The sequence below is a fragment of the Populus nigra genome, chromosome 13 (assembly GCF_951802175.1).
Source record: "Populus nigra chromosome 13, ddPopNigr1.1, whole genome shotgun sequence".
Lineage (NCBI taxonomy): Eukaryota > Viridiplantae > Streptophyta > Magnoliopsida > Malpighiales > Salicaceae > Populus > Populus nigra.
Genome location: NC_084864.1, coordinates 788,064 through 806,954, shown reverse-complemented (window position 1 = coordinate 806,954; position 18,891 = coordinate 788,064). Strand labels below are relative to the sequence as shown.

At 36.5% G+C, this 18,891-nt stretch overlaps 3 protein-coding genes across 3 annotated transcripts; 2 read left to right on the top strand and 1 right to left on the bottom strand.

Annotated features, from left to right (window-relative positions):
- The first annotated feature begins 3,500 nt into the window (after positions 1–3,500).
- LOC133670875 (mannose/glucose-specific lectin-like) lies at positions 3,501–6,328 on the top strand. Its single transcript, XM_062091469.1, has 7 exons — positions 3,501–3,634; positions 3,720–3,929; positions 4,150–4,386; positions 4,719–4,922; positions 5,043–5,276; positions 5,385–5,588; positions 5,788–6,328. Exons 1-7 carry the CDS (start codon positions 3,632–3,634, stop codon positions 6,034–6,036), a joined length of 1,341 nt encoding a protein of 446 aa, XP_061947453.1. The 5' UTR covers positions 3,501–3,631; the 3' UTR covers positions 6,037–6,328.
- An 8,894-nt stretch (positions 6,329–15,222) lies between these two features.
- LOC133671442 (uncharacterized mitochondrial protein AtMg00810-like) lies at positions 15,223–16,167 on the top strand. The gene has a single exon (XM_062092212.1). The coding sequence runs from the start codon at positions 15,223–15,225 to the stop codon at positions 16,165–16,167; it is 945 nt and encodes a 314-aa protein (XP_061948196.1).
- Positions 16,168–16,544: 377 nt separating this feature from the next.
- LOC133671441 (F-box protein At3g08750-like) lies at positions 16,545–17,069 on the bottom strand. Its single transcript, XM_062092211.1, has one exon. It carries the CDS (start codon positions 17,067–17,069, stop codon positions 16,545–16,547), a length of 525 nt encoding a protein of 174 aa, XP_061948195.1.
- Positions 17,070–18,891: the final 1,822 nt, after the last annotated feature.

The window sequence follows — 18,891 nt, the reverse complement described above, 5'->3', positions numbered from 1 at the left end:
AATCAAATTAACCATTTTTTTTTTTTTAGTTTAATGTGGGTGTCCGGGCCAGCTTGTGTTCACCTCGACTAATTCCACGGACCCTGAAGTTAACGACCATGTAAGCCTCCAGTGGTCATTATATGAGCAACCACAGGGTTCGAACCTGAGACTATAAAGAAAACAAATCTCTTAATCTCAAGTTCTTACCACTGGAACACCACCTAAATAGTAAAATCAAATTAACCTCTTCTTGGAGATATGGTTACCCTCTCATTAAAGATCTCATTAAAATAATCAGACCTCAAAATATTTATGTACAAATAAACATTAACATTAATATTTTTTTTATAATAATATTAATATTATAATAACCGACAATCATGAATGCTGGGGCAGTACTACTAATTGTGGGGATCTCTCTTTTCATTTTTCTTCGATTCACATCCTGGACAGCAGTTTGAAACTTCTTCTAATTATTAAAAAACGATTTGGCTTTACAACGATTTTGCTTCATTTTTGTGAGCCACCCTTGAAAACAATATTGCTTCATTTTAGGAGCCACCCTTATCTGAGCCACCCTTAATGCTTGATTGATCCAACCATGGCTTTAAAACCTGGTTGACTGATTTCTGATACAATGCAAGTGAGTCTGCATTCACATGCTGGAAATCGACAATCATAAAAGCTTGAGTGACTCGTTATAAAATGCGGGTCAATATATTAGTTTTACTTCATTTTTGTGAGCCACCCTTGAAAACAATATTGCTTCATTTTGTGAGTCACCCTTGATGCTTGATTGATCCAACCATGACTTTAAAACCTGATTGACTGATTTCTGATACAATGCAAGTGAGTCTGCATTCACATGCTGGAAATCGACAATCATAAAAGCTCGATTGACTCGTCAATATATTAGTTTTACTTCATTTTTGTGAGCCACCATTGAAAACAATATTGCTTCATTTCGTGAGCCACCCTTGATGTGAGCCACCCTTGATGCTTGATTGATCCAACCATGGCTTTAAAACCTGATTGGGATTTGTGATACAATGCAAGTGAGTCTGCATTCATATGCTGGAAATCAACAATCATAAAAGCTTGATTGACTCGTTGTAAAATGCGTGTCAATATATTAGTTTTACTTCATTTTGTGAGCCACCCTTGATGCTTGATTGATCCAACCATGGCTTTAAAACCTGATTGAGATTTGTGATACAATGCAAGTGAGTCTGCATTCACATGCTATACAGTAGTTTGAAATAGACAATCATGAATGCTAAGGCAGAAATCATGAGAATCTCTCTCTCTCTCTTTTTTTATTAATAATTGAATTTTATTGATGACTCCATTAAATATATGAATTCTTGCTTGAAAAAAACTTTGAAGCATGTGAATTAGTTTGTATCGCTAAAAAGACTAGTGGGAATCTCTCTTTTTATTTTTCTTGGATTCACATGCTGGGCATTAGTTTAAAACTGTTACACTGGCGTGAAGTCAATTCTCTTCTCTGCGTAAAAATAAAATAGGGACCCGAATGGGACCACGTCAAATCACAAAGTCAATGGTCTCCCCCGGATTTTTATTTTATTTTATTTATATTATATACTATATATTTTACTTCTTTTTGTGTTCTTTGATTTTTCATTTTCATTTTTTTGTTCGGTTAAAATGATTAATAATGATTCAACACCATGAAATCTTAACATCATTTTGTCATGAGTTCGTAATTACAGGCTGGGTATAATAAATGATTACAAGCAAAAATTAATATAATTGATATGTTGTCATTTATCATAGGCAATGACTTGCGGTTTAAGTGATGTCATGTCAAGAATCTATGACAATTGTGTGTGAGGTGAACAAAAGTTAAGACCAATAGAAAAAATTGATCAAATTCAGTTAAATTGGTTCGATTTGTTCGATTTTGGCATAATTTTAATTTTTGATTTATTTGGTTTTTGGAGTAAATTATTTGCTACCGAACCGACTAATAAATGAACAAAATATATTATTTAATTTATTTATATTATTTTTATTAAAAATAATTATTTATTAAAAAATATAAGGTATTTTAATTTTGATCGGTTAATTATGCTATCGACCGACCCTATTTGATTTGGTTCATTTGGTTTTCATTGATATTTTTGACTTGTTTAATTTTTTTAATAATAAATTTGTTTTTGGGTATATTTTGAGCGAACCACACTATCAGAAAATTGATAAATACATACGGAAACACTGACGGAATGTTTTCGTCGGTAGTTTGTAGTCAATTTTACCAACATAATATTTCCTCGCTATATTCGTTGGTAAACAACGACAGAACTATCCCCTCGGTATATACTAGGGGAATTACAATGGGAAAAAAAGAATTAAAAATAAAATAAAAAGTACAATGATATATCATTGACGACATTACGAACAATATTAAATACCATTAGTAAAATCCGTCTGTAAACCTGTTGGTAACTTGTTTTCTTTTTCCTGACAATGTTCATTATGCTAATTACAGATGATATCACCTACGGATTAATTCCATCGGTACATTTCATAGGGTTCTAGAACTGTTCACTTATCAATTGCCATTGTTCATGTTGTCAATTACATACAGAATCACCTATGGATTAACTCTGTCGGTATTTTTCAGAGAACTCTAGAATTGTTCACTTCTCATTTGCACTGTTAATTACCATCCTTTACAGATGAAATCACCGACGGATTGATGAAAAATTATCGGTGATATTTGGGGGGTTTCTGAAAATTTCTGATTAAATTGAACATTTAAATTAAATATTACATATAGAATCACTAACAAATTGAAAAGTTGTCGGTGATATTTGAGAGGTTTTTAAAAATTTTTGATTAAATTAAAAATTTAAATTAAATAATACCGACAGAATCACCAATAGAATGATTAAAAATATTAATATTTAATTATTTATGCCTAATAATTTTTTTTAACATGTTTTTTCTGTCAGTAAATTCATTAGTAATTTTTTACCGACATATAAAATATTACAGATGAAGATTTTATCAACATATCATTTCTGTTCATAAGCTTGTCAATAAATTCATTGATGGTGGAATGATTATATAAATATCAAAGAAAAATTCTATTGGTAAAACTAAGAATTGGTAGTGCACCAAATGCTCACTTGAGTGGACATCATTTTGACCTAAGAATTGGTTTTTTTTTTTTAACAAAGCACGTACACCAATATCAGTGATGACACTCAAACGCCTTATCGGTTTTAATATCATTTTAATCCAAATTGTGTTACATCAATCACTATATTTAGCGCTTGAAGTCTCTCTAGATCGCTTGATGTACTACTCAAGTTTTATCATCTAGTAACACATATTGTAAGAAATCTTTCTGACGATAAGTCCTAGACAATGCTAATTGTCATATTCTGTAGTGGCCCATGACATATAAATTTTTGGATTGCATTATTAAAGTTTATATTGCACGTTTTTCTTCCAGTATGATAATTTTGTTTTTTTCCTCATTGTTTGGATATTTGAAATAAACAAATATATATACCCCCCTCCGTATCTAATCTGTCTATATATACCTCCTACACAATTGCATTAACCACATAAATTAAGGACAGATACATTCCAACATTCAACAGATTCGTCTAAGCAAATGGTATGAAACTATCTAATTAAGGTATATTTTCATCTAATGCTAATAGATACATGTGTTTTGATGATGACTGCTGGTTTGCGCTCAGGCATCCTCGGGAGGAGACGTTAAATTGGGACCATGGGGAGGTTTAGGTGGCGACCGCTGGTGTTACAGGGCAAGCGATGGGATAACTGGGATAGTCCTCCGTGTAGAAGGAAATATCAAGTCCATTTCCTTCAAAGATACCAGAGGCCTGGTTTCTGGGACATTCGGTGGCACTGGCAACGACCCTAATGACAGGGGTGAAGAGAAAAAGGTGACTTAGCTATTCATATATTAAGACATTTACAGGGAGGCTAATTCCATAGCATTTTTGTAGATCCTTTATAGTCTGTCTGTTATGTTTCTTGCTGAATGTTTTTGTAATTCATTTCCCTTTATAATTTTAATGCGTTATGCTTTTTTAAATAAATAATAGATCAGCAGCCCTTGGATATTTTACTTACCTTGTATTTTATGCGTTGTGTCATGTATAGATTGCAATCCAATGGCCTACAGAGTATTTGAAATCTATAAGCGGAACTTATGGAAGATACAAAGGAGTATTAGCAGTGATCACTTCCCTATCGTTCACTACAAATCTCACGACATATGGACCTTTTGGAACAGCTCCTGGTGAACCTTTCTCTATCCCTATAGCAGATGGCGTCGTGGTTGGGTTCCATGGGAGATGTGGTTACTACCTTGATGCACTCGGTGTTTTTGTGACACCGGTAAGCTCATTCGACTATATTTTATCAGTAAATATGGTTATTATTGTTGCTTGTTTTCTTTTTAAGGATGCGTCCTCGTCTGAGTCTTAAAGTTACACTTCTCTTTGGATGAATATATATAGATGAATTTTATGAATATTGTTTTCTTTTAAGCTAGCGTCCTCTTCTATATATCAGTACGACATTTTGCTGTGACATTTTACAGCCTCGTCTAGTATTTCTTAGACATGTATCCTTTTGAGACATTCGGCAAGTGTGGCAATGCAGGTGAGTCGAGCCATATGGCTAGCAACAACAGAAATAATTGACTATGACTATTGCTTTCCGTGCAGGCAAATTCACATGGAAGCATTTCAGTTGGGCAATGGGGTGGTCGAGGTGGAGATCCTTTCAGTTTCAGGGTGGGAAGCTGGATAAAAGAGATAATTGTTCATGAAGGAACCAATATCAAGTCCCTCTCTTTTAAAGACGGAAATGGCCAAGAGTATGGAAAATTTGGCGGCAAAAATGCTAATGACACTGGTGAAGAAAGAAGAGTGAGTATGGCATTTATGGCTTGCATAGGATGGCAAATCAATTGAAGCATTTCCTTTTCTCTTCCTTATTTGGCTAAGCTAATACCATATACAATATTCTATGATGCAACATGTGTGTAGATTGAGATCGATGGGCTTTCAGAGCATCTAACATCCATAACCGGGACATATGGAGATTATGCTGGAATGGTGGTGATCACATCACTAGCATTCCAAACTAATCTCACCACATATGGACCTTTTGGAAATGCTACCGGCACTTCTTTCTCCGTACCAATTGAAGGTTCGGTCGTGATTGGCTTTAATGGAAGAGGAGGCCACTACCTTGATGCAATTGGCATCCATGTGAAACCTGTAAAGTTTCTGTTTTTTTCATGATTTTTTTTAAAATTTGCTGGGTAGTTTGGACCCCAGTTAGAGCAAAAAAAAACTCAGTAACAGTGGTTATTGGTAACGATGCAGAGGGACATAGAAGGAACTATTTCAATAGGTCCATGGGGAGGCCGAGGTGGGAGTCCATGGAGTTATATGACAAATCGAGGTATAAACCAGATAGTCATCCATGTAGGATCAAACATTAAGTCTATATCTTTCCGGGACACAACTGGCTTGGATTCTGCAACATTCGGAGGCGAAAACCCTAATGACATTGGTAAAAGGAAAACTGTAAGTATTCCCCCTTGTGGCGTGATAAGTTTTTTTGACAGAAAATATTTCTAAAGGAAAAAATTATCTAAGAATGTTTTTTTGCAGTTTGTATTGTCAAAATTTTTTAAAAGTTTTTCGATTTTTTTGCCGTTTGCATTTATGGTTCATAAACTACTAATTAAAATAGTTCACGTATTTTGCTTTGCATTATTTGCAGGTTCTTATTAACTGGCCTTCTGAACACCTGATATCCATAAGTGGGACATATGGCAATTTCAGCACTTTATTAACGATCACATCGCTGTCATTCACTACAAATAGGGCTACTTATGGACCTTTTGGAACTGGTTCTGGCACTCCTTTCTCCATCCCGATAAATAATAATACGGTGGTTGGATTCCATGGAAGAGCTGGACACTACCTCGACGCCATTGGCATCTTTGTCAAACCACAGACGACAATCTAACTTCTTATTGGAAGAAATAAGTTGTCTTATCTCTAAAATATCCATCGATATATACAATATCAATGCGTCGATGCTGTGTTCATGGTGTTGTTCTTATATGCTCTAATAATGTACGGAAATAAATGTGTTTTTATTGTTTCTTAGTGTTGTTTACGAGGGCTTTGATAGCTCTCTGATGTGCTAGGTTCCTTGATGCTTCGTTGTATGATGTATCAATAAATATTGCGACTTTGAATAAAAGCAGGGATAATGTAAACCCTATCAGTGGTTGAAATCCCTTTAGTAGTGAAAATTTGATTTTCCTTTCAAGCGCATTAGTTTATTGGGAGGTTCTAATTCTTGTAACTCGGGAGTTATTTATACAGAGACAACCATAATAAAAGATCCTTACCTGGTAAACAATCACGGATAAATTCTACAAAAAATGCAGATAAACAGAGCCATTTATTTATTCTAAAGATAATGGTTGTTTTTCACTTCAAAATATATTAAAATAATATATTTTTTTATTTTTAAAAATTATTTTGATATTAATATGTTAAAACGATTTTAAACATAAAAAAATAATTTTACACAAAAAAATTAAAATTTTTTAAAAACATGATTTTAACTATATTTCCAACTATATTTCCAAATATCTTGTATGACTACTCGTTACATCTTTTGGATGCTATGCTACAGTGCAAAGTATGAAAAGAGACTATGATATGTCTACACATTAGTGAAAAGCATTTTTGAGATTTCAGGACTCGATTTGAATTATTTCACTCAAGCAGGCCTCTTTCGCAGACAATACAAAATCCCAAAAACGCCTCAATTTCTATTCATCGAGAAATGTTTTTCATTTAAATTTCTCATTTCTTTCCAAACTATGAGAATAAGAATAAACCGAATTAAATTTCATTACATATTTTCCCCACAACTCCATTTAGAACTATAGACAAATGTTACTTTATGATGCAGTAATTACACTAAATGATCATAAAAAACTGCCCAAACCCTATTTCTCTTGGTTATGAAACAATTCAAGGAGAACACTTCTAGCTTCCTTTCACTTATTATTTATTTATTTTGATAGTGAAGTATTATCATTTCAAGCAGCAATTTCAGTGTTACATTTTTTTTAATATAGAACTAATAAGCACAAATAATAAATTAAAACGTAACAGTAATGATATAGTTATGCTTACGATAATGAGTGATTTTGGGCAGCGAGGTATGCATTTGTCACGACTAGATAAAGATTTGCCCCCAGATAGATTACATTGATGGCTTAGCAGATATATTTATAGACCAGTGGGATAGTTCTAGGCCCAAGAGGAGGTATGATCACACCAGATCAGAATAACAACTCAAAAGGGCCATAACTTTTTCTTTAACAATTGGATCACGCTAAAATTCTTATAAGATTGTTCGTAGGCCGTATTTCTTAGAGTAGCTACTCCGACAGTTGAATCTTTAGATTTTGAAAACCTCACCTAGGGCCCTAGTTTTGGCAGTTTTTGTGGTTATCCTTGTTATTTTAGGATTTCATGCTTCTTTCCTTTATAATTTTGGATTTTTATTTTGTTTCCTGGTTGAGGTAGGTTTTAGCCTATTTAAGGCTTTATAAACCTCCAGGAGGATTATTATTTTAGAGAAAATAAAACCTATGAACCTGGGGTTCACATCTGCAACTCCTTTCACTCATTAAAATTCTCGTACTCCTTTTTTATTTGTTGTTATATTTAGCTTCCGCCTGTATCAATTGGTATCAAAGCCCAACAATCCCAAGTTTATTGCGAATCGTGTGCTGCAATCTTGTTGAAGAGAATTTGTTTGTTGTTGTGTGCACTAACAAACCATGGTGGAAAGAGGTCGTGGAGCAAGACGTGGCCAATAAAGGGATGAGGAGCCCCCCCCCTTCGAGAGAGGAATGTTCAGGAGCTCGTCATCAAAGACATGCAAAGACAGATCACAAAATTAACCCATTGGTTAGAGGAGAGGGACTGGCAAGACCAGAGACAGCGTGATCAAGACCAAAAGAGTGATTATGGGTCCCTAGCCAGTACTGATAGGGATGTCAAGTTCATGAGCAATTTCTAAAAGAGTTTGTAAATAAGGATGAGAACTCAATTAAACTTTAACGGTGCTTATCACTCTTGGACAGATGGGTAGAGAAAGGTAGTTAATCGCAGTCTCGACAACTTATTACGAAGCCTGGTTAGAGATAAGCCAAAACAGTGGGATATAACATTGCCATAAGCGGAGTTTGCTTATAATAGGTCTAGAAATCAGATTACCCAACTGAGTTCTTTTGAGATTGTCTATGGGCAGAATCCTTTTGGAGTACTGGAATTAATTCTTGTACATCACATTAGACGATTGAGCATCCAAGTTACTGATATGGCAATCCAAGCCATTCGTTGAGGTTGAGGGTCAAGCTTTGTAGTGTTTCAGAACTGACAAAAAGGGTACACTAGCAAGTATGGTTGGTTAGGGCATGAGTTTTGGCTTATTGTAGCAACGCTTTCAGGGCTATAAAAGAGATTTTATTTTGTATATGTAGGAGTATAATAGGTAGATTGTTAGGTGAATATTCATTGTCTTGTTTGGGGAAAAGATAAGGGTGATTTTGGGCTTGGAAAATGCCAACAAAACCAACCTTCTCTGATTTTTTAAGGAAGACAGAGATTTGCAGTGAAAAAGCCAACCTTTTTTTATTTTATTTTATTTTTGGATTGATAAAAAACAACATCGTTATGTTTTGATCAAAATGTATTGTTTCATTTAAAAAGAAATGGCGTCGTTTGGATATCTCTTAATTAATTAGGGTTCAAAGATTAGGATTTGATAAAAGTCAAATTGGTCTATGATCTTTTGACTTCTTTTGATTGCACTCGTAATTACCTTATAACATTTAAATTTATGCAATTTCATCTCTGCTAAACTCAAACATTAACCCCGAAGTTCAATGAAGTTTTCTTTTTTGTCTTTGGTTTCTGATTATTTGGATTTTTTTTTTAATTTGGTACTTAATTTACTACAAAACTTTGATTTTCTAGCAATTTCATCCCTGATTTGACACAATTGAGTTTGAAAAAAATTTTAATTGTGTCTCACCACAAGATTGCTTTGTTTTATTTACCATGAGACATCTATAACTTTACTTCTTATATGACACCTACCACTCAATGCATCATGAAATATTTATTCACAAGATAAGCTGATTTTATCTAAGTTTATAAATATTTGGTCACTAGATAAACATTCAATTAACTCCAAGATAATTCAAGGCATTCAAGTAAGAGCTTCGTTCAAACATAAACATTCAAGTTCTAATAAGAACACTCACATGTATATTCTTAGTATTTCCTTTACTCTCTCATATATGTTTTTACTCATACAATATATAATTATTAACTTAAATATCAAAGAATTCATTGTTCTGACATGTTATAAGAAACATCATGTCTCAAGATAAAATCTAAGTCCTCTTTCAACTTATGCTACCTTCATCCTAAGCAACAATGTGGGCAAGATGTTTTCTCAAGCAACCAACATCATCATCAACCCTCTTTCATATGCCTGCAGTATATACTCCTTTCCAAATCACAATGTATATAAGATGCTCAAAAGCAAAGAATTGAATGGTGCACACAATCTCCTTTCATGATCTCAAAATTCCTTATTCAGAAATTTGGGTATCACCATCAATATAGTAGAAAATTTGATTCACATTCATTGATATTTATTAGTTTGTGTTGAATCCACAACTATATTTATGAGATTTCGTTTCAAGAAGAGGAAGACAATTAATCATAGAATAAAAATAGCACAATAAAATACGTACAAAACACTATTCATTACTCAAAGAAACTTCTTATTTGATTATTATGTAAGGAAACAGAGAATGACTGCTCCTCCTATTGAGTTACATGGATCAACAGTATATTACTCTGCATCTCCTTCTCAACGGCATATTCAAACTGAAATCTCTAAATTCTACTGATAAAAAAACTGTTTCATACCATGCGATGCTTTCTTCAGCTTTATGCGAGTCTATTGTGCTAGCGCTTCAGCTTCCCAGTGTTCATTTCTATCCTTGAATGAGACTAGCTAGGCTTCCCTGATAAACGAAAATTCCTTCGCATGAATGAATATCTTTTATATATCCGAGATCAATTATATATTTCTTGGGTAATAATGTCAAAAAAGGTTAGTTTCTTACAAGGGCCACATTCAAAGATAAACTTGCTGTTCTTCCAATGCGCAATTGGTGAAATCCGTCCATATGAACTAGTCCCAACAGTGAATTGTTTTGTCCAACATCCCTCCTTCAATGTCCATATCTCAAGAAAATGCTTGATATCATGAATAGTAAGCAAAACAAGGGAGTCATGGTATACTGAAAGAACAGTTTCCCTTGCTGGCTTGTCATGGTCTGGTAGCTGCATATCTTGGATCAAATCAGTAGCCATATCAAAAGAATTATTGGCTTCGTCATAAGTTTTCCCACCAGAATAATCTGATCCCAACCAGTAAAAAACTCCATTCAAACAAATGTAACATTTATTGTTGCTCAATAACTTGTAATTTTGTGGCAAATCTCCCCAATATCTCCAAGAATCAGTACTTAATGAGTACACAAAGAGTGATAAAGGATAGCGAATTTTGCTACTTGTTTTGCTCCAACTTTTAATAACAATCACCTTGTATTGAAGGAAAGAATCCCACATAATTAGGTGATATACTGTAATCAGTGGGATTACGATTCACCAATGTTAATCCTATAATAGCTCCTAGAATATCTCCTATAATAGTGGATCTGATTGTATGTAAACCTTGTATATATATGCTGTGCTTCTTTGCACTATTCAATATACAGAATACAATATTATCATTCTCTTCATGGTATCAGAGCATTGGTTCTGAAAAACTAGGAATCCACACAAACAAATACCTCATGGCTGGTGATGAAGACCAGAAACTTCTTGAACAGAACAAGAGCTTAAACTCTTTCAAGACCTCAAAACCATGGGAGAACTCCAATCATCCACTTTTTCTCCATCACTCAGATCAACCAGGCGTTGTCCTCGTTTCACAATCGCTGATGGAAGACAATTACACAACATGGGTACAGTCAATGAGCATGACACTTACTATAAAAAACAAGAAGGGATTTGTAGATGGAACTCTCAAGAGACCGACTTCTAATCCTGATGAGCAACAACAATGGGATCGCTGTGACATTCTTGTGAAAACCTGGCTGCTGGGAGCAATATCGAAAGATATCTCAGGCATTGTCATCCATTGCAAGGACGCAAGAGGTATCTGGCTGGAACTGAAAGAGAGATTTTCTCAAACTAACACTGTTTCATTGTTCTATATAGAAAATGCCATTCATGATTGTGAGCAAAGTACAAACTCAGTCACGCCCTTTTTCACGAAACTCAAAAGCCTGTGGGATGAGAAGGATGCCCTCTGTGCGTTCCCCCCTTGCAATTGTGAGGCAGCTACCGCGATTAAGGTTTTCATGGAGACACAAAAGACCATGAAGTTCCTGATGGGGCTTAATGAAAGCTATGCACAGACTCGAAGCAATATAATAGGCATGGATCCCCTTCCGAACCTGAACAAAGCCTATGCAATGGTTTTGCGTCATGAAAAGCAGGCAGAGGCTTTTACTGGAAAGTCGACGACACCACCAGAAGCATTTGCTTTTGCAGTAAAGAAGATGACCTGTGATTTTAACTCTACAGAAAGAGAAGCTAAATTTTGTGAAAAATACAACATGAATAATCACAACACAAAGAACTGCAGAGCTCATCTCAAATGCACATATTGCAATGGAAAAGGACATACCTATGACTATTGCCGAAGAAGAAAGAATGCTACTGCAGGTGGACAAACAAGATCGAAAGCAAATCATATAGCTCCTCAAAATAATAGTAATGAAGCTTTGCCTTATTTTCCTTCTCACGAGAGGAGTGCCAGCAACTTCTCAGTCAGCTTTTAACAAAAACAAAGTCTGCATCAGCCAATCTAGTTGGTAACATTCCAAATTATAAGGAACTCTTAGGTAAAGCATATCGATTCGCACACAGTAATAAAGAAACCACATGGATATTGGACAGTGGTGCAAGTGATCACATTGTTTGTAACCCAAATTTGCTTACCTCTCTAAAATCAGTCCATAATTGTTGGGTTAAGCTTCCTGATGGAACCTCCACACACGTTACTCATATTGGCACAGTATCTTTCTCTCCACACTTTGTTCTTCATAATGTTCTTTGCGTCCCACTCATCTATCTTAACCTGATTTCTGTGAGCAAACTAGCATTTGATTCATTCTACATTACTATCTTTCTCAGACAAATTTGTATCATACAGGACCTACGATCGGGGAAGATGATTGGGACGGGAACTGAGAAGGAGGGCCTTTATTGTCTCAATTACTCAACGAAAGGAACATGCAATGCAGTGCACACCAACACAGACAACTTGTGGCATCAACGACTTGGTCACCCTTCAAATAAAGCATCTTCATTAGGGCCTTTATTGTCTCAATTACTCAACGAAAGGAACATGCAATGCAGTGCACACCAACACAGACAACTTGTGGCATCAACGACTTGGTCACTCTTCAAATAAAGCATCTTCATTATTTTCATTCCTTGCCAATAAAACTTGTATTTCAAGTACTTGCTCTATTTGTCCTTTAGCTAAACTCACTAGACAACCTTTTCCATTAAGCACTACACGTAGTGAATCTTGCTTTGATTTAATTCACATTGACATTTGGGGTGGTTATCATGTCCCATCTTATTCTGGTGCACAATATTTTTTAATCATTGTTGATGACCATTCATGAAGCACATGGGTATATTTGATGAAACATAAATCTGAAGCACGTATTCTACTCATTCATTTTATTCACTTAGTTGAAAATCAGTTTGGGACAAGTGTTAAAGTCGTACGGAGTGACAATGGCCCAGAATTTAAGATTTCCCAATTTTATTCATCTAAAGGCATTATCCACCAAACTAGTTGCGTCAACACACCACAACAAAATGGTGTGGTTGAACGCAAATATCGACATTTGCTAAATATAGCTAGAGCTCTCCTTTTTCAAGCCACTCTACCAAAACGTTTTTGGGTTGATGCCATACTCACTGCAGCTTACTTGATCAATAGGACACCGACTCCAATTCTTAAAGGAAAAACACCATTTGAACACCTTTTTCATAAGGAACCAGGTTATTCTCATTTAAAGGTTTTTGAATGTCAATGTTTTGTGTCTACACACCCGACCAGTCTTAGCAAATTTGATCCCAGGTCCACAGAATGTATTTTTCTTGGCTATCCACATGGCCAAAAAGGGTATAAGGTTTATAACTTAACAACAAAGAAAATCCTAATTTCAAGGGATGTGATTTTTTTTTAGCATGTGTTTCCTTTTAAAACAAATTATGCTTCCCATTCTTTGCCCCACTTACCAATCTTCACTGCTGCAATTTCTCCTCCATATTATCCTCAAAATCCCCACTTTTCCGCTGACCATCATTCTCCTGATACTACTCCACCATCCAATCCAATTTCCACTCCACTTACCCAAATTACTCCTCCTCTCACAGATCTCAATTCCTCTCTTCCTTATGAAAATAATCCCGCACCTAACACATCCTTTAGTTCCATTTCATCACCTTTGCAATCTCCCCAACTGCCTTCACCACAACCACGCAGGTCTTCTCGCGCCACAAAACTTCCAACTGCATTGCAGGGCTTTCATATTGATGCGGCTCTCCCCTTACGCCCCGATCCGTCAGCTTCCCCGAACAAGGTCATCTCTTTAGGTACAACTCATAGCCTCTCCCATGTCATATCTTATGCTAATCTTTCTTCCCCTCACAAAACCTTCACTGCTAATATGACTATACAAAGAGAGCCTACCTCATTTTCTCAGGCAGTTAAGGACCCGCAATGGAGAGCAGCCATGCAGCACGAGGTTCAAGCACTCCTTGCTAACAAGACTTGGAGTTTGGTTTCTCCTCCAGCTCACAAACACCCAATTGGTTGTAAAACGAGATAAGGGGCAGAGGGCTGACCTATGGTGGCTCTGAAGGCGGCGCTGCTGGCGGTTGCTGACCGGAGGACGGCTGGGCTGGTGGTCGGCCTTTCTTCCTTTCTTCGCTGCTTTTTTTTTCCTACTCTGTTCTCCTCTGCTTCTCTTTTCTTCTTCTTTTTCTCACTGTGTTCTTCCTTCTCATGATGGTTCAGCTGTTTTTTAGTAGTGATGATGGTGCTGGTGGCAGTGGAGAGAACGCCCGATGACAACAGCTATTTTCTTCTTCTTCTTCCCTGTGTAGAGACGTTGCTTCTTCTCTTGGTTTCCTTTGTTCCCTCTGTCAACGCTGTTTCTCCCTCTCTACAGCAACTTTATAGAGGTGCAGGTGGTAGGGAATGGCTGTGGTGGGAGGCCTTTCCTCCTCTTCTTTGCTGCGTTTTTCTTCAAGCCTTGTTCTCCTCTGTTTCCGTTTCTTCCTTCTGCTTTTTTTTTGCGGGGCTTTCATTGACTGAGATGGCAATGGCAGCTAGTGGCGGTGGAGAGGAAGTGCTATGTTCCTGGTGGTGTTGCTGCGGCTGGGAAGAAGATGGTGAGCGGTGGCTGAGGGAGCCCAATGACAGCAGCTGTTCTTTCCTCTCTGCAGCGGTTCAGGGGAGGTGGGAAGGTGAAGGTAACAAATCAATTGTGTTGGCAGTGTTGGTGTGTTTGTCTTTCCTTCCTGTTCGGTTTTAGAGCTTCCCCGTTTTCTCCCCTTCTTTTTCTATCTCGTTTCCTCCCTTCCTAGCCTCTCACCGTGGCTATCTTCATTTCAAACTTCCCTCCCCTTTCAGTTTCAAAAGAGCCCTCTCTCTTCTTCAAACTCTACCTCTCGTCCTTCCCATCTCACCTCCCTCTTCTTTGCTGGTGTTGAGAGTAGTATTTATAGGCTAAAGGGGCGCGGGCTGTTGTTGTGCGTGGGGAGCAGGGGAGCGGCTTGCTGGTCGGCCAGACAAGGGGCGTGGGGCTTTAGGTTCGGCCACTGTTCCATTTTTTAAGGGGCGTGGGGCTTTAGGTAGTGTGTGGAGAGAGAGAGAGAGAGAGATGAACAGTGTTCCCCTTTCTTCTTCTTCTTCTTTTTTTTTTATTTGTGGGACCCAAAAATGGGTTACAACAGTAAGCTACACAAATCCTTATATGGCCTGAAGCAAGCCTCAAGGCAATGGTTTTTGAAGCTTTCCTCAGCCCTCAAATTAGCCGGCTTCAAGCAATCATGGTCTGACTATTCCTTGTTCATCCAAAACCATCAAGGTATCTTCACAGCTTTGTTGGTCTATGTCGATGATGTTATTCTAGCAGGGAACAATTTAGAAGACATCACAAAGACCAAGTGCTTTCTCTCAAGCCACTTCAAACTAAAGGATATGGGACAATTGAAATACTTTCTGGGAATAGAAATAGCAAGATCCAAGCACGGGATTTCCTTATGTCAAAGGAAATATGCATTGGAAATCCTTGAAGATACAGGGTTCCTCGGTGCCAAACCTTCACGGTTTCCAGCTGAACAAAATGTGACACTTACACAAGAAGATGGAGACCTACTGAAAGACGCCTCCCAATATCGAAGACTGGTTGGACGTCTCATTTATTTAACCATCACACGACCATATCTCACATACGCAGTTCATATACTTAGCCAGTTCATGGACAAACCCAGGCAGCCTCACTTAGAAGCAGCACACAAGGTATTGAGGTACATCAAGCAAGCACCTGGTCAGGGAATTCTCTTACCTTTAAAAGGATCATTGGAGTTAAGGGCATATTGTGATGCAGACTGGGCTCGTTGTAAGGACACTAGAAGATCAACAACTGGCTATTGTATTTTTCTTGGACATGCTCCCATTTCATGGAAAACAAAGAAACAAAGTACAGTATCACGTTCGAGTGCAAAAGCTGAGTATCGTTCCATGGCTACTACATGCTGTGAAATAACGTGGCTGCAATACATTTTAAAGGACTTGAATGTTAAGCATGAGCAGCTAGCGAAATTGTTCTGTGACAATAAGGTGGCAATACACATAGCCTCAAACCCTGTGTTTCATGAATGAACCAAGCATATAGAAATAGACTGTCATGTGGTGCGAGAAAAGGTGCAAAAAGGATTAGTTAAAACAGAGCACATACGGACCAAGGAGCAACCAGCAAACATCTTCACCAAGCCACTAAATTCAAACCAGTTCTCCACATTACTGGGCAAGTTAGGAGTGATCAACATACACTCCAACTTGAGAGGGAGTATTGAAGGAAAGAATCCCACATAATTAGGTGATATACTGTAATCAATGGGATTACGATTCACCAATGTTAATCCTATAATAGCTCCTAGAATATCTCCTATAATAGTGGATCTGATTGTATGTAAACTTTGTATATATATGCCGTGCTTCTTTGCACTATTCAATATACAGAATACAATATTATCATTCTATTCATAATCTTTAGTTACTCTATCAAATCCAAAACCAAAAACTTCCTTGACACCAGCATAAAAGCTAAGGGATGGGAGATTGGGTTTCCTTATTAGCGGAGGTATGGTTTTCAGTTCATTGGTTGCAGGGTTCCATAGAGCACGATGATCCCTATAAGAATAACGGTCTAGGTAGAATATCCCATTGCAAGGACTACAGATAAAGGAATTATATATGGGCCTATCACGCAGTTCTTCGTATGATAAAATTGTAGATGTTTCATCTACCAAGAATTCATACAACGCAAGTTCTCCTAATTTCGTTACGAAATACTGAGCAAGGAAAGTATCACTATCGTCATAGTTGTCATAGTAATTATTAAGATGCTTGGATATGAAAGCTTGGCTTGTAATGATCGCATACCATGACTTGCAAACGCACTGGAATTGCAGTAGAGCTTTCACCGGCAGCCATGATAGAATCTCAGTTATCAAATCTTCAGGTAATGGATCTTCGATCTTGATTGCCTTTCCTTTCAACATCTCTCCTTTTTGACTTCTGCAACCTTGTATATATATAAAAGTCAGAGATAAAATCATTGTCACCTTGCTTTTAAAATATAACTGAAAACCCTTTTGCTAACGTATTTAAGGAAAGTGTCACCCTACACCCTACACAATCAATTATAATCTTCACAATTATGTCCTAGAAGTACGAAGAAGAAGAGAACGAAACACAATGATAGAAGTACGTAATATTGTAATAACAAAAAAAGAAGAAGAATAAAATTGAAGTTGAAACGTGAAAAATTATTGTATAAGGTTAAAGAGAGCAAACCTCAGACAAATTTAAGGTTGAAGGAAACAAACCTCCGAGTTTGATAGTTAAAACAAGGCTCCCATGCCGAATACCCTAATATATAGCTTATTTTTATATTGGCAAAAGTCCTGACCCTAAAAAGTTTGTCTCATTGTCTCTCAGTTTTGGACTTTTAGTAGTAAGCCCATAAAACCATCACAGTTTAAATGAAAAATTGATGGGATGATTCTAGGGAGGCTTTCCCTGACCAGTTGGGCTCCTACCTCTCTAGACACACACACATATGGTTTTGATTCAAATTAAGAAAAAAATAATAATAAATAAAAATATCAAAAGCGAGATTTGAATTAATAGGACTATTTCTTATTTTTGATTTTGTCTAATGACTGTTTATAATATATTGAATAATTTGTTAAAATTTGTTGAGGCTTTCACCAAACGAATAAGAAAAGGGTATTTTTTGTTGCGAGCCAAAACACACCGTAACGGGAACTTCAGTTTAAACTAAAAGTCAGTAAACGAAACGCCATCGTTTCAATATCTTTAATTATATGCACCGTTTAATTAAATAGGAATTTAATTATCAGCACCAGCATTGTGTTTCAATTCTGTTATTGTTACTGTTACAAGAAGTCGCGTGTGACTCTTGTAACAGATTCTAGAATACACACTCCTATAATTATGGCACTGCATGTAACCAGAGGGGTGTGCAAAAATATACAATACAACTAGTGTGTTTCTCTTCTGCTCCTTCTCTCTATCTCTTCTTTCCTTCAGTCCTCTTCATGCCTCTACTCCTCTCTATGTTCTTATGTTACGTGTAAAGGCCCCTGCAACCTTAATTAGTTCATCATTTTGAATTCCTGCTGATTGGTTCTCTCAAAATTTACCTTGCAACATTTTTCAACATGATAGGATCCCAAAGGGCCAGATATAGCCTCTCTATAATCATTCCATCAATTTTCCATGGTTAGGGTTACGACTCGCTTGCCACTAAAAAAAAAAAAAAACCTAATTAACAGGGTATTCGGCATGGGGGCCTTGTTTTAACAATCAGACTCGGAGGTTTCTTTTCTTCAACTTTAAGTCTTTCGGAGGTTCGCTTTCTTTAAAATTAAACCTTAATTTTTGAAGATTCAACTTCGATTCTATTCTTTTTTTTTTGTTATTACTTACGTTTTTTTTTGTTTTGTTTGTCTTCTCATATCTGGGACATAATTGTGAAGGTTATAATTGATAATGTTGTTTATAGGAATAAGATTTCCTTAAAAACGTCAGCAAAAGGGTTTTAAGTCATATCTCAAAAGGAAGGTGTCCATAGTTTTATCTCTGACTTTTTTTATATATATATTTTTAAGGTTGGAGAAGCCATAGAGAAGGAGAGATGTTGAAAGTAAAGGAAGATTCTTTACCTGAAGATTTGATAAGTGAGATTCTATCATGGCTGCCGGTGAGAACTCTATTGGAATTCAAGTGCGTTTGCAAGTCATGGTATTCGATCATTACAAGCCAAGCTTTCATATCCAAGCATCTTAATAATTATTA

What these genes read in the sequence shown, in the direction of transcription:
- LOC133670875 (XM_062091469.1), top strand. An exon ending in ACAGGGGTGAAGAGAAAAAG is followed by an intron (nt 3,930 to 4,149) that starts GTGACTTAGCTA and finishes TGTCATGTATAG; the next exon opens with ATTGCAATCCAATGGCCTAC. An exon ending in ACACTGGTGAAGAAAGAAGA is followed by an intron (nt 4,923 to 5,042) that starts GTGAGTATGGCA and finishes ACATGTGTGTAG; the next exon opens with ATTGAGATCGATGGGCTTTC.
- LOC133671442 (XM_062092212.1), top strand. Translation starts at nt 15,223, where the DNA reads ATGGGTTACAACAGTAAGCTACACAAATCCTTATATGGCCTGAAGCAA.
- LOC133671441 (XM_062092211.1), bottom strand. Translation starts at nt 17,069, where the DNA reads ATGTTGAAAGGAAAGGCAATCAAGATCGAAGATCCATTACCTGAAGAT.